Source organism: Aotus nancymaae, unplaced genomic scaffold (assembly GCF_030222135.1).
Source record: "Aotus nancymaae isolate 86718 unplaced genomic scaffold, 86718_ANA_hifiasm-v0.15.2.pri h1tg000016l, whole genome shotgun sequence".
In the NCBI taxonomy this organism is placed as follows: Eukaryota; Metazoa; Chordata; class Mammalia; order Primates; family Aotidae; genus Aotus; species Aotus nancymaae.
The window spans coordinates 67,985,151-67,999,330 of NW_026988428.1; the positions used below are offsets into that span (position 1 = coordinate 67,985,151).

General features: G+C 36.9%; 1 protein-coding gene and 1 pseudogene across 1 annotated transcript in view; one reads left to right on the top strand and one right to left on the bottom strand.

The window, feature by feature from the left end:
* DYRK4 (dual specificity tyrosine phosphorylation regulated kinase 4) overlaps window positions 1–14,180 on the bottom strand; it is a 60,678-nt gene that overhangs the window by 11,586 nt on the left and 34,912 nt on the right. Inside the window, 1 exon segment of the mRNA XM_064376810.1 lies at window positions 11,184–11,356. Coding sequence (XP_064232880.1) covers window positions 11,184–11,356 — 173 coding nt within the window.
* Window positions 12,828–14,031, top strand: LOC105719696 (coiled-coil domain-containing protein 181-like; annotated as a pseudogene).

Here is a 14,180-nt window from a genome sequence, read left to right on the forward strand (position 1 = left end):
GTTTTTCAGTAGACACTCAAAACTCAATGTGACCAAAATAGAATTAATTTACTGCTCCCTTGTTGGTGGTTCTGGCCCTACCAATTTAGCTTTTAAGTAAAAGATGTTTTATTTTTAATTAATTTCTAAAGCCGTAACTTACTCATACTAGCAGTAAGTCTGGCAACCCTCTTACTAAAGACCAAACTCCTCATTAGCCAAGGATCCTGGGGGAATTCTCAGCCTCTGTGGTTCAGTGGAATTTCTGAATATCAGTCAGGACAAAAGAGATGTCATGTGCGCCATCCAACGGGCCTTTGTCCACGGATGCAGTGATTTCCTTGCTGAAGTGAATCCGTTCACAGCCTTTCCAAAACTTTGCTCAATTCCCTAACCTCGGTAATGGCACCACCATTTACCTGGTCTTCTAAGACAGAAAACTGAGATTCATTTTAATTGTCTTATTCTATCCCAAACTTCCCTCTTGCTACTATTTCTCTCTTTTTACATTTGCAGTCATTTTTCTTAAATGAATTGCTTAGACCTGCTGCTTTCATTGATTGATCATGGTACCTACTCTATGTACTCCTTACTTATGGCCAACTATCATAATGACTTAGAGTTATCCACTGATCACCTAAAATTATGAGAATCTTGCCCGCTTTTCTATGTCAGACTTCCATTCCCAGGCTTCCACATTGACGTTTCCCTTCTTATATTAAAAACTTTGATCAGCTTATCCCTCCTTCCCTCTTCATCCCCTAGACTCAGCTGCCATTAAAAAATTTAAAAACAAAAAAATTCTGCTCAGACCTATACGTCTCGATTATCAAGGTGGAATAGCTACACCATTTCTCCTCCCCAATGCCTCAAACATCTTTATGAAACAGAGTATCTCTGTATTTTAATTCCAACAAAATACTGGTTTAAAATACTGTTGTAATCAAGCCCAACAGCTTATCCTAATTTTTTATAGAACAATTGTGTTTTATGAAAAATTGCTTGAAATAAGCAAAGCAATATTAAGGCATGAACATCTGGTTAACTGGAAATATTTGTTTTAAATGACTTTGGACTGTGATGAGGATAGACATCCTCCCTCAAAATAAAACCAGCACAGATCAATGAAAGATTAAATACATGATTGAAACATATATAAGTGGATATGTCATTTTTGTTATACAGGATATTTCAGATAATCATTAAAAAGAAAATACAAGATCTTTTAAGAGCTACTTATTCTTTGCTCTCACAATAATTTGCACCTGTTTTCACACAGAAATCACTACCTCAGATTACTGAGCTAAGGAAGCAGTTTATTTTAATCTTCCAGGTATCCAAATACAATGGATTCCTTAGGTAAACAATGGGTCCTCTCCTCTAATTAGACATGAGAATCACCAAGAGAACTGTGTAAAGATACTGAATCCAAATTACCATCCCCCTGAAAATCTTATTTCAATGGTTTTTGGTTGGGGAAACTTAGGCATTCTTAAAATTCTTAAATGCTCCCTGGGTGATTCTAATATACATCAAGAATTGAGAATTTCTAGACCAGGGCTTATCTGGAGAGACTCTGTGAGAAACACTGGCTAGGTCCAGAAAGATAATTATTTACCCATTTCTTTCAGATTTTCTAACTTTCTTTTATTTTTTGAGACAACGTCCCACTCTGTTGCCCAGGTTGGACCGCACTGGTGCGATCTTGGCTCACTGTAACATTTGCCTCCCAGGTTGCTCACCACCACCTCTGCCTCCCAAGGGAATATCTTAATTCCTTTAGATATTCCAGCACTGCTAACATCCTGGAAGCTGTGAAATTTTCCCATGGCCAATAGAAGGATCGGATTAGTATGTTCCTCAAAAATGTCAATGTGATAATTACCTGCCTCAGCCTCCCAAGTAGCTGGGACTACACCAGGCACACCACACTTGGCTAATTTTTGTATTTTGAGTAGGGATAGGATTTCACCATGCTGGCCAGGCTGGTCTTGAACTCCTGACCTCAAGTGATCTACCTGCCTTGGTCTCCCAAAGTGCTGGGATTGCAGGTGTGGGCCACCCTGCCCAGCCCAATTACTAATTTTTTTTGGTATCTTATTTTAATGTTTTGTTACCTTAACAAGGAAGTTGTTAACGTCTGAGGTTAAACCCTGTAACGTCCTCTGCATAAACATATATACTTATAAATATTTTTAGGCTTGCATCACTATTACATATACTTACATATAAATATTCTTATGCTTGCATCATTACTATAAAGAAAATAATGAATGGTATTATGATTTGGCCAAAGAATTGGAAGACTCAGAAGCAGGCTGTCCTAGATTATTGATGTACTAGTGAGAGCCAGAAACACAATCTCTTAATCTTCACTTTATATTTCATCCAAATGAGTTACTTCTAACAGAAAAGTGTGACAAAATCAATAGGATACATTTCCTTATTTTAAGCTATATACAATTATAATGCTGAAAATTATACATAAAAAGTATGGAAATTATGTGATCACTTACTCTTACTCAGGATAGGTTCTGAGATATGAGGAAAAGTCTTGGTTAATTTATTGTTCTTTTCACTATCCCTCAGTGTATGCCCCGTCCTGCCATGATTACATGAATATGGAATCTGCAATGGAAAGACACAGATAAAAATGACAAATTTTACAGATGAAACTTACTGCTCTTATTACCAAATAATGATTTTGACCTATTTATTATTTTTCACATGTGCATTTAAGTAATGAGCTCAAAATGACATTCAAATTTCATGAGTGCACATCTTGTTCTTGGTGCATTCTAGCAGTTCCCAGATGACAAAAACGGTTCCACTTTTGGACCAATTATTTCTTAAATGACTATTGTTATTCCTCACTTTCAAATCATTGGCATACAGTCTTTTCAAACAATGAAGACACTAAAAATTTTTAGCTTAGTTTTAAACTTGCTTGAATAAGAAGTTGGAAGAAAAACAGCTGGAACGAATAAGCACCCTAAATTTATGGAACTCCAAACACTTTGCAAGCATCTTTGAGGACTACAAATACACACTCTCAAGTTATGAGGGGGATTCATAGATGTCTTTCAGATTAATTAACTTCCTTGTTCTAGTTCTACTGAGACATTTCAGCAGAAGATGTCAGAGCACTGTACTCTCTTGTCGACTATCCACCCAGCACCCAGTAATGGCTCTCTGAATTCACCCTTACTTTTTAGCCCAGGTCAAGCCAGGGCTACTCTATCCTTGAAATATTTTCTAGATACCTAGTGAATGTGATTGCTCCCTCACTGAGGCTTCTATCATATTTTGTTTCAACATGTACATTCTATCTTGTATTTTAATTGCTCCCATATATTTCATCTTCTTTACTGGGTGACTTCATAAGGGGCGAGGCATTTTCCTATTCATCTTGGTATCCCTCATAGTAGCTAGTATCTTAAAATTGGAGCGTAATAATTATCTGCTGGAAGAATGAATATGCACAATCTGCCCATTTTCAGATAGCTCATTTTTTTCTTTTGGATTGGAGAATCCAAGAATAAAAAAGAGATGGCTTGCTCAAATTTACTATGGTGGTAATTCATATATTCAAGACTTCTTGAAGCTCAACTCCTTTGGGAGATACGTTCACCCCAGAGACTCAGTCATGATTTACTAACAGACCTTCCTATTCCACTAGTACAAATAAATCAACATCTCAAAAGTGCTTTTGTATTTTTTTCACAGAAAGAGAACCTACTCGTCAAATATATTCAGCAAACACTTCACTTACTTATGTTCTAATGTTTTTTATTCTATTTTCTAGGTCCTATATGTGTGTTTATCTGCATTGTGAAGCTTGTTTTGGACTTTTAAAACTTCCTAATTGTCTTTATAGATGATAGCATCTATAAAGAGGTACTTTAATACTTATTAATGGTAACGACATTCAGATTTCTAAATCAATGTTTCTCATAACGAAGTGTCAAAAAAGGAAGAGCTAAAGAGTTTAATGAAGTCAGTGAATGGATTCATAAATTACTATAAGTTCAAAAATTGGTAAATAACATCCTGTAGTTAAAGAAAATGATGCTTTGTGTTATCTATTAAATTAATGATAAAGGGACTGTAGAAGCCATGTTTTCTAGCACTCTCATAGGTTAGGATATTGATGCTCAGAAAGGAAATGCTAGAATCAGTGTATATATATTTCTTTAGATATTCCAGCCCTGCTAACATTCTGGCAGCTGTGAAATTTTCCCATGGGCAATAGAAAGATTGGACTAAAACGTTCCTCAAAAATGGCAATGTGATGATTACTTCAAGTTGAGGAGGAGTGCAAATCTGAATGCCAGTCAGGAAGGGCATAAGCAACACAGGGGCTTGGTAATGGTGGTTGAATCCTAGACCACGGCTCTATCTCAAGGCATTTTTCTCCTGTATCCATTTTAAGTGAGAAGTTCCTGTTTACCCAAGGTTCCTAAACTCATGGAAAAACTCAGATTGCAGAAAGTATAAGTAAAGTTCTTGCAGGGTTGCTACATACTTGATCAAGTTTTGAGGTTTATTCAACCAGGTTTGATTACTAGTTTTGAGAGGGAAGAATATGTTTCTTATATCCATTCTATTTTACTGCCTTCCTTTCTGTAAGTACCTGCTACATCGTAGAAGCTCAATAAACCTTGTTGCTGATTAAATCAGTTTCAATCGATTTTGTTTAAATAATGATTAGGGTGAGTGCATGTGTGCGTGCGTGTGCGTGTCTCAATGGCACCACTCATTGTTAAGCTTTCCAGTGGAACTTCTTTATTTTCACGTTCCCTGAGTAGTATCTTCTTCCTCTAGCCCCTGTTAGTACAGATATACTTTCACTACACAGCTATACATATCCTGACCTTTCCCAGTTCTCTGTTGTCTAACCAAGGCTTCAGAAACAACAGTGAGAGGATAAAAGTGCATGAGAATTGGACTCAGGGCTATACCAGTTCTGTTTTGCTCTTGGGGCACTGGAAAGAAAAGAACTTTAGGAATGGCCACAGGGTGAATAGGAAAAGTCAGTATGTAGCCAAGCTTCTACTCTATCAAATGGGGAAGCAGGAAGTAAGACCCTTCATGTCTCCAAAAGGATGGCTGAGGAGATCTTGTCCAATCTGTAAAAAGATCACAATGTCAGCAGCAAAGATGGTAGCTTTGACTTTAAAGCTGCTGAAGGAGAGGTTTATTTATTTCCAGAGGTAGGATTAGAATTGTCTGAGCAGGCTGGGTACGGTGGCTCACACCTGTAATTCTGGTACTTTGGGAGGCTGAGTTGGGCAGATCACTTAAGGTCAGGAGTTCAAGATCAGCCTACCCAACATGGTGAAACACTGTCTCTATTAAAAATACAAAAATTAGCCAGGTGACATGGTGTATGCCTATAATCCCAGCTACTCGGGAGTCTAAGGCAGGAAAATCACTTGAACCCAGGAGGTGGAAGTTGCAGTGAGCCAAGATTGCACCACTGCACTCCAGCCTGGGCAACAGAGTAAGACTCCAACTCAAAAAAAGAAAAAAAAAATTGGCTGGACAGAAGAACAAGGGTGGGCTGAACATAAAAAGTTGCCTATCACTTGTCACTGAATTCTCTCTTTCAACCACAGAGGATCAGAAAACGTGCTGTTTTATCAGTCCAGTAAGATTTCCTACCTCTGTAGCACTTGAATAGTGAACCACAGAAGACTCCAGAATATACTTTTAAAGTCAATGAAGACGCCGAGATGTTTTTGCTCAGCTTAAGATCTTGTTTCCTCCTGTGGCCTTCTATGTACCTCCCGCTTGCTGGGACTGGAGAGTGACATCAGAATCACAATTGGTGATATCACTGTTTCTATAGCAACAGTGGTGAGGTTACCAGAAAATGAGTGGTCAAAAAGATGAAGAGGAGGGGTGAAGATAAGCTCCAAGGCGCTGATGTTTAGTTTGGAAGGACTGGGCTTTATTCCGATTAATTCTCTTTTTCACACCAGGGACCAGTTTTATGGAAGACAATTATTCCACGGATGGGAGTGGGGTGGGAGAATGGTTTCTGGAGGATTCAAGCACATTACATTGTTGTGCACTTTATTTCTATCATTATGCCATGATGCAGAATCTGCGGGAGCCCTGATTTCCTGCAACTACATGGTCTCATCTGGGGGTGATGGGAGACAGTGACAGATCCTCAGGCACTAGATTCTCATAAGGAGAATAAGCAGGTATTTAATCATTCTATCTTTATATAGTAAATGAATCTAATGGGTTTTCAGTACAGGAGAGTCATCTGATAATTTTTAGTGCAACTGAAACAAAGTATCTTCTTCTTATCTACAAGTAAATGACAGTAATTAGCCAGGTCCATAATATTAGAAGGCACATGGCAGATGGAACCTACAGTAAAACCTGCAAATAAGGAAACTTTCAACTGTAATGATCATGTATAATTTTAAATTTCCATTGTTAAAATCATAAGTGATTCCACATTTTAATTTCTTTTTAAATGATTATGAACACACTTGAAATAATTTCTCTATGCCATATATATATCAAAAAAATGTACATTACTCCCGACGAGTCAATATACCTAATACAGGAAAGCTTTCAGGTCTGCGCTATAACTTCATTGTTAATTGTCTAAGTTTGAATCCTACAGAGACAGATGGCTGGTGAAAATTTTTCTCATTTTACAAAATAGGCAAATTCTTCAGATATTTTATTACCATAAACTGCTTTCATTATCAACCACACTTAAGAGCTAAACTGGAGGGTTCAAATTACACACAAACACCGTATTTTAAAGTATCACTACACAGGCAAATGACAGTGATCTGTGTGAGGAAACAGGGCCGGGTCAGGAAGCCAGGAACACCTAACAGGGAAAGGCAGAAATCTTGCCTTAACCTCTGATAGAAAAACAGGTCCTAGTGCCTGGCCACGAGGGTGAAGAGAATGCTGCTCTTTGTGCCCATCATGTTACTCTCACAACAGAACTAGCTTGCCCACACCCTTGTATCAAGGCAGAGTGCTATGACACAATGAGGGGCTGCGATAAACTGAAAATAAAATAAAACCCCAAATCCCTAACGGAAAAAAATCTTAAAATGAAACCACATTTTACTAAAAAGGACACTAAAATGTACACTCCACCCCCAACCACCACTAAATGCTTTAAATGTTTTTATAAAGTGATTCTTTCATCCCACAGCCTGGATAAACCATCGGATGTGGGGGAAGAAAGAAGTAGTATCAGGTATGCAGTGTTGCTAGGGAACGCTCTAGTATCAAGGAGCAGCCCACAGCGGTTTCAGCAGCTTGTGAAGGGCTCCCCTCCACCCACCCTTTTCAGCTTTTTAAATCCTAACACTGGGGTTAGTGGACTGACGTGTGTGCGTAGAGAGAAGGGGGAGAACCAGGTTTTGTCTTAAAAGAAGCCATTAGAAAGACAAGTGGCGAGAGAAAAGCAGAATGTAGCCAAAAGCATGCTGAGTAAAAGGAGGAAAAAAAAACGGTTATGAAGGAGTGTGTAGTGGGGGGTGATAATAAGTAAACACACGTATAAAGCATATGTAGAAAAATGGAAGTGAGGTGAAAAAAAAGACAGTCAAAATTAAAGGAAAATGACATAGGTAAGAGAGTTAAGAATGTGAAAAGACTAAAGAATCAGCATCATTAAAAATAGGTTTTAAAGAACAGAAATGTTAGGAAATAAGATCACCCAGAGAAACTTAATGATTATAAATACACATATCAAAATAAAATATTCTCAAGTTGGGCTTCTACTGCACAACAAAACGATGAGACAGGAACTTTGATCTGAATACAAGTTGAAGTAGATATAAGCCTGTCTTTCTGCCAAGATGTCTACATCAACAAAAAAAAATCTGTGACAACCACAAAGAATATAGTAAATGGGCTTTGAACCACATATAAAGATGGAATATCACTTCTCCAAACTAACATAGAGTTTTAGAACTATAATAGAATTTGGTAATTAGAAGTAATGTACAATATGTAACATTGTATAGTATTAATCCCAAAATGAAAAGATATATTATTTTAATAAGAGCCTAATAAGCAGATAAACAACATAAGGAAAACAAACATCTCATATATACAACTTGCAGTTTTGAAATGTTTTAAAATAAAATTTTACATTAAAAAGTTAATTTAAATAGATTTATATAAAAATTTAAACAATATTTTAAATCAAAATGATCTGATTTTTCTAAGGGAAATTTCTATAGATCCTGTTTAGTTGTAGAGATTGCAATAGAAGCCCCTGAATGAGAAAGAACATAAATTTTGATACTTTCATTTTAGCATGTAAGACAAATTTAGTAATTGGTGTATCTTTTTAAATATATGACATAAAATTTAGAAGCAAATAAAAGAAATTTGCTTATAGTTGAAAGAGAAAGTAGTGTGACAGCAAATGGTTATTTGATTATTAATTCTCAATACAATAATTTATGATTACATTACAATAATATACCTTCATTAAGATGGAAAACATATATTTATCTACATGTGCTTATGTACATTTTCTGCTTACTGTGTAATTTTTTTCTGTTGCCAAATTCAGGGCATCCAGATGCATTTGAGCCAGCCGTAATCCAGGAAATGTCAAAGAAGCTCCAATGAGTGAACAGAAAATAGCCATGAAAATTTGAAAGTAAGTTTTGAAACAGGACTCCTAAAAATAAAATTTTAAAAAAAGCTGTTAAATATTTACAATTAACTTTCAAATAATTTCCTTTCTTCTAACAAATTATCTTACAATAATAGTAAAACAAATCAAATTTCTACAAAAAGATTGCAATTATTTAAGTACCTATAATGGATTCTGGTGAACTGTAAACTAAACTAGGCATCCCTTTAGTCATAGTGACAACAACCTAACCTACACCTTCAACAGGGAATTGACATATGTCTTGGATATAAATTTAATCTCTGGAGGGAGAAGAATTAAAGAAATGCAAATTTACATAAGAATTCTATGAAAGATACTAATTTTATATAAAATTTTTATAATTCTATATAAAAATTATGAGTGAGGATGCTTCTAGAACTAACAGTCCAACTTAAAACTCTTTACTAATTTAAAACAACTATTTCTAGTAAATACTGCTTTATTAAAAATAGAAAATGTTAAATTTAAATAATGCTTAATTTTTCAAAAACTTACTGAGATTCTAAATCTTGCTTTTCAAGAAACTGCATGACACTGTCTGAAAAATTTGTAAACCCTGTAGGGAAAAAAAAAAGATTACTCTTATCACAGATGTGAAACACAGAATCTTTCTGTGGAAATAAAATGCTAGAAAACAGAGCATCTTAAAGTTTGAAGTGACTAGCTTAGCTCTTTCATGTGTTAATTAGTATGCCATAATGCAATAAAATTTGGTTATTAGCAAGAACAGCCTTTGAAAACATCCCTTTGATATTTGTACATTCCATGAATGTGCATAAAATTTGCATTAATTCTTTAACCATGTGAGTAAACTTTAGCATTACAGAAGCTTATTTAACTGTAAGAAAAAAATGAGACAGTATTATTGGAAAAATCAATTAAAAACTTAGCTAAAACAAAAGCAAAAATAGATTTTAATTAAGAATAACAAAGGTTAATTACTTAGAACATTAGAGTATATACTTCAAACTTAATTTTAAGTGTTTATCAGATATAAAACTTAAATACTGAGGTCAAAAATATTAACACTAGATAAAGCAAAGTTGATTTTTAAAGTTGTATGAAACTATTACCTGTTTCAAGTCCAAATTCCAGATAATTTTCTGTTACAATCAACACTGCCATTGCTTTGACAAAGAAAAAAAACCCAAAGGTGACACAAACAGATCTTTCACCACCATCTTCTACTTTAAAATAGTGTGTAGTTGGACCGGGCGCGGTGGCTCACGCCTGTAATCCCAGCACTTTGGGAGGCCGAGGCGGGTGGATCACGAGGTCAAGAAATCGAGACCATGCTGGTCAACATGGTGAAACCCCGTCTCTACTAAAAATACAAAAAATTAGCTGGGCATGGTGGTGCGTGCCTGTAATCCCAGCTACTCAGGAGGCTGAGGCAGGAGAACTGCCTGAACCCAGGAGGCGGAGGTTGCAGTGAGCCAAGATCGCGCCATTGCACTCCAGTCTGGGTAACAAGTGCGAAACTCCGTCTCAAAAAAAAAAAAAAATAGTGTGTAGTTAATGAACATAGAACTTTGCTGCAGAAGGAAAAGTTCAGGAAAAACCACAATAACTTTACGGGAGCTATACACAATGATCTTTATAGGACCTGATTCCAATAAAATTTGACTACATTTATTTTGATTCTACAGTGTGCTGATCTACAAAACACTCTTTAAAGGACCTGAAAATCTAACAAAAATCTAAAGAGTCTTCTGGAAAATAAGACATAAAAACAAAGAGAATCTAAGTGGAGTTGGTAACATTTTTAAATTAAGGAAAAGAGCACCCACAGACTAAGTTGTAGCTAGGGAATGTATTTCTAGTTTATCTGACTCAAATTAATTTATTTCTAAGACAATACAAAATCAGATAATGAAAGCTAGATGATAACCCCTGAACTTTCTGATTAAAAAGACCTCTGCATGTTAACATATTTGCTATAATGAAAATATGATTTAGGACCTGAAAATACTTATGTAGAGCTTCAGCATACACATTCTAAAGACATTTATTTACCAGTAGGTTATTTTCATTCCAACTGTCTTCTTACATTCACCATAACTCAAGGTTACATCTAATGGCCAAGTATTTGAACAATTCTCTTCTTTAATGTAATATGTGAAAGTACTAAACTTTTAAAAACTAATGGGTTTTTAAACCCATTAAAATCACATACTTTCAGATAGATTTTAATGGGTGTCATGTCACTCTGGTTTTGTATTCTTCTGGATATTTCTGAAAGGGTGGTGTAACACTTTTATTTTAAAATGTCACTATTTACAATATGATGGAAATGACATCCTCTGCTACTATTTAAATTTAAGATAAAAATGTTAGACGTCAACTTGACAATGTACAAGGGGGTACACAATTTCAAAACTACTTTTAGGGAACACCCAACCAAAGAAAAAAAAAAAAAGTAGGCAGGCCATGGTCCTGGGCAAGTCTGATGCAGCCCAGTGTTTGAGATCAAAGCCCACGGTCTCCGTGGGAGCCGACCTCCAGCCAGCCCTCCCCGTACCTCCAGGATGCAGGCCAGCTGCTCCACCTCATTCTCCCCAGGGAACAGTGGGTAGCCCGTGTACAACTCTGCCATGATGCAGCCCAGGCTCCACATGTCAATGGCCATGTCGTAGGAGTGGCCCAGGATCACCTCTGGGGACCGGTAGAACCGGCTTTGGATATACGTGTATACTGCGGAGGCAAAGCGAGAGAAACCTCGTGGGAAAAACTTCTCACTCTTCACAACACTCTCCTCCAGGACACCTTCTCGGTTAAACTGCGCCCCCGCTGGCAGGGAAAGGGAAGTCCAGCTGGCCAGCACTTAGAAGTCTCATTACACATAACAGCATCAAATCCGCACAGTAACCTAATTACAAAGGAGGTGTTACTGTCCCTGCTTTGTAGATAACGAACTCCAACGTGGGCATTGTTGTAGGAAAGTGAATTTAAGTTAGCCAAGTTTATAACAAACAAACAAAACGTAAGACAAATATAAGACTAAGTTTTCAAAACTGTCAGCTTAATTTGGGGTAGACAGCTTCTGAGTCTTGTGGCTTGGCAATGGCAGAAGCATATCAAGTTGGAAAGGAAGCATGCGAAGTGTATATTCAATATAGTATGTGCACTTATTGTATAGGAAGAAAATCTCAACAGATGAGGATGAATGGACTGAAGTTGAAGAAATGGAACACGGTAGTTATTTCCACATAACTGGGATTGCTGGTTACCTGGGGAGGTGCAGGGATTCTGTAATCACTTCTCTGTTGCTTAAATTGGTTATTGTCAGAAGATAATAATTCTGTGACTTAAAACAAAATAAAGATTTAATAAAAATAATTTGTATATTTTGCCTGCTTCCCAAATGGATCTGTGGTACTTTGCAAAGCACATATGCACAGAGTATTTTAGAACATGGATTTAATGGTATTTACATAATGTTTAGTATGTGCCAGGCACGATTCCAAGTGCTTTTATAGATAAGCCCTTTCAACTTTTACATAAATTCTGTGAAGCACGTAGTATTATTGCCTCCAATTTAAATGTGAGAAAATTGAGGCATACAGAGGTTAAAATGTCAAGTTACTGAGCTATTAGTGACAGAGTTGGGATTCAGGAGTAGGCAGTCCAATTCTAGTATCAATAGAAGATACTGTCTCACAGTTAAAGATAAAAAGGAAGTCAGAAAATATGCAAAGGGGGAAATGACCGTTAGGAACCAAGGATAAAATAATTACAAACTCAGTTCTGAGCATCTCGGCAGCCAAGATAAATGACAACCGATAAGTTACGGCCTTCAGCATCTGAGAAGGGCAGACATGTAAGTTTTTTGTGGAAAGCATTATTTTTTAGCTGGAATTTCTTTTAGGATTCATACATAAAAGATATGAATGACATTATGTCCTCAAAAATTGATCTGCCGGCGAGAGGCCCAGATAGAGAACGCAGAGGCATGCTGTTGCCATGGCAGTGTGGTCCTGGCTGCCGCGGAGGCAGGTGCCAGGGTCTCCCTTGCCTCAATGTGAAGAACTTAGAAAGAGGAGGAGAGGAGAATTCCCCTGGCCATCTCTGTGACCCCAGCCGGCGCATTTTACACAGACAGGAGGGACATGGAGGGAGAGAAGGGAAGGGCGATGCGGAGATATTAATGGTGGGAGAGAGGAAAATGAATGAAAATAAAGATACTGATTCAAAAGAAATTGAAGAATATGAAGATGATTTTGAAAAGAACCTGGAGTGGGTAATTAGTGAAAATGGAAAAAGTGATGCCAGCATAATAGAGATGACTTGTTTGAAGGAAGAGCATATTAATCAAGACTTAAAAGAGAATGAAACAGTAATAGAACACACCAAACAGCTTTCTGATCCTGACACATCATTGCAGGATGAGGTCTCGCCAAGAAGAAATGTCTTCATTTCTGTACCAAGTATCCCATATCAGATTCAAATAGTGAAAACTCTTTCCAGGAATCCAAACTAGAAAGCCAGAAAGACTTGGAGAAGGGAGAGGATGAGGAAGTAAGGAGATATATTATGAAGAAAATTGTACAAGCTAACAAGCTTCTACAGAATCAAGAACCCGTGAATGATAAAAGCAAGTGAAAACTTAAGTTCCAGGACAAATTAGTTGATCTGAAAGTTCCTCCACTAGAAGACACTAATACTTATAAAAATTATTCTGAAAATGAAAAGAATATGTTTGGGAAACTGTCACAGTTATGTACTTCCAATGATTTTGGACAAGAAAATGTGCTCCTGTCACTTACCAATGAAAACTGTGAAATAAACAAGGATAGGACAATACTGATAGAGAGAGATGGAAAATTTGAACTTCTGAATTTACAAGACATTGAGGGTCAGGAGTTTTTGCCTCCGTTAATAATGCAAATCGTACAGAAAATGACCCTCAGCAGTTGTTACCAGATCTTCCAATTCCTATGTCAGTGGCATCAAGAAAGAAGATTCTGCAGCAAAGATTCATGCTGCCACACGCTCATCAACAGGAGAGCCGCTGGCTTATATTCCTCAGCCACCACTCATCCGCAAGACTTGTCCAAGTTCTGCTGCCCACTCAGGTCGAAGTAAAGGGAATGGGAAATCTAATCAGGACACAGTCTGCACATATCTCACCAGTGACCTAAATATACTGTCTTTCCCCTCGACAGAAAGAACTACAAAAACTAGAACAAAAGAGAGAAGAGCTGAAAAGAGAGGAAGAGCAACGGAAAATAGAAGAGAAAGAAAAAAGAGAGAATGACACAGTATTTAAAGCATGGTTGCAAAAGAAAAGAGAGCAGGTCTTAGAAATGAGGAGAATTCAGTGAGCAGAGCAAATTGAAGACATCAGTTCATACAGATATGAAAGCTGAACTTATTTATGGAAGGGCATCTGGGTATCACACTGACAGCCTATGGAAGAAGTAGAAAAGTGGTCCAAGACCTACCCTTGCAAAAGACGCGACATGAAGATGACTTTACAATTAGGTTCTGAGAGGCTTCGTGAAAATAAAATTATTCC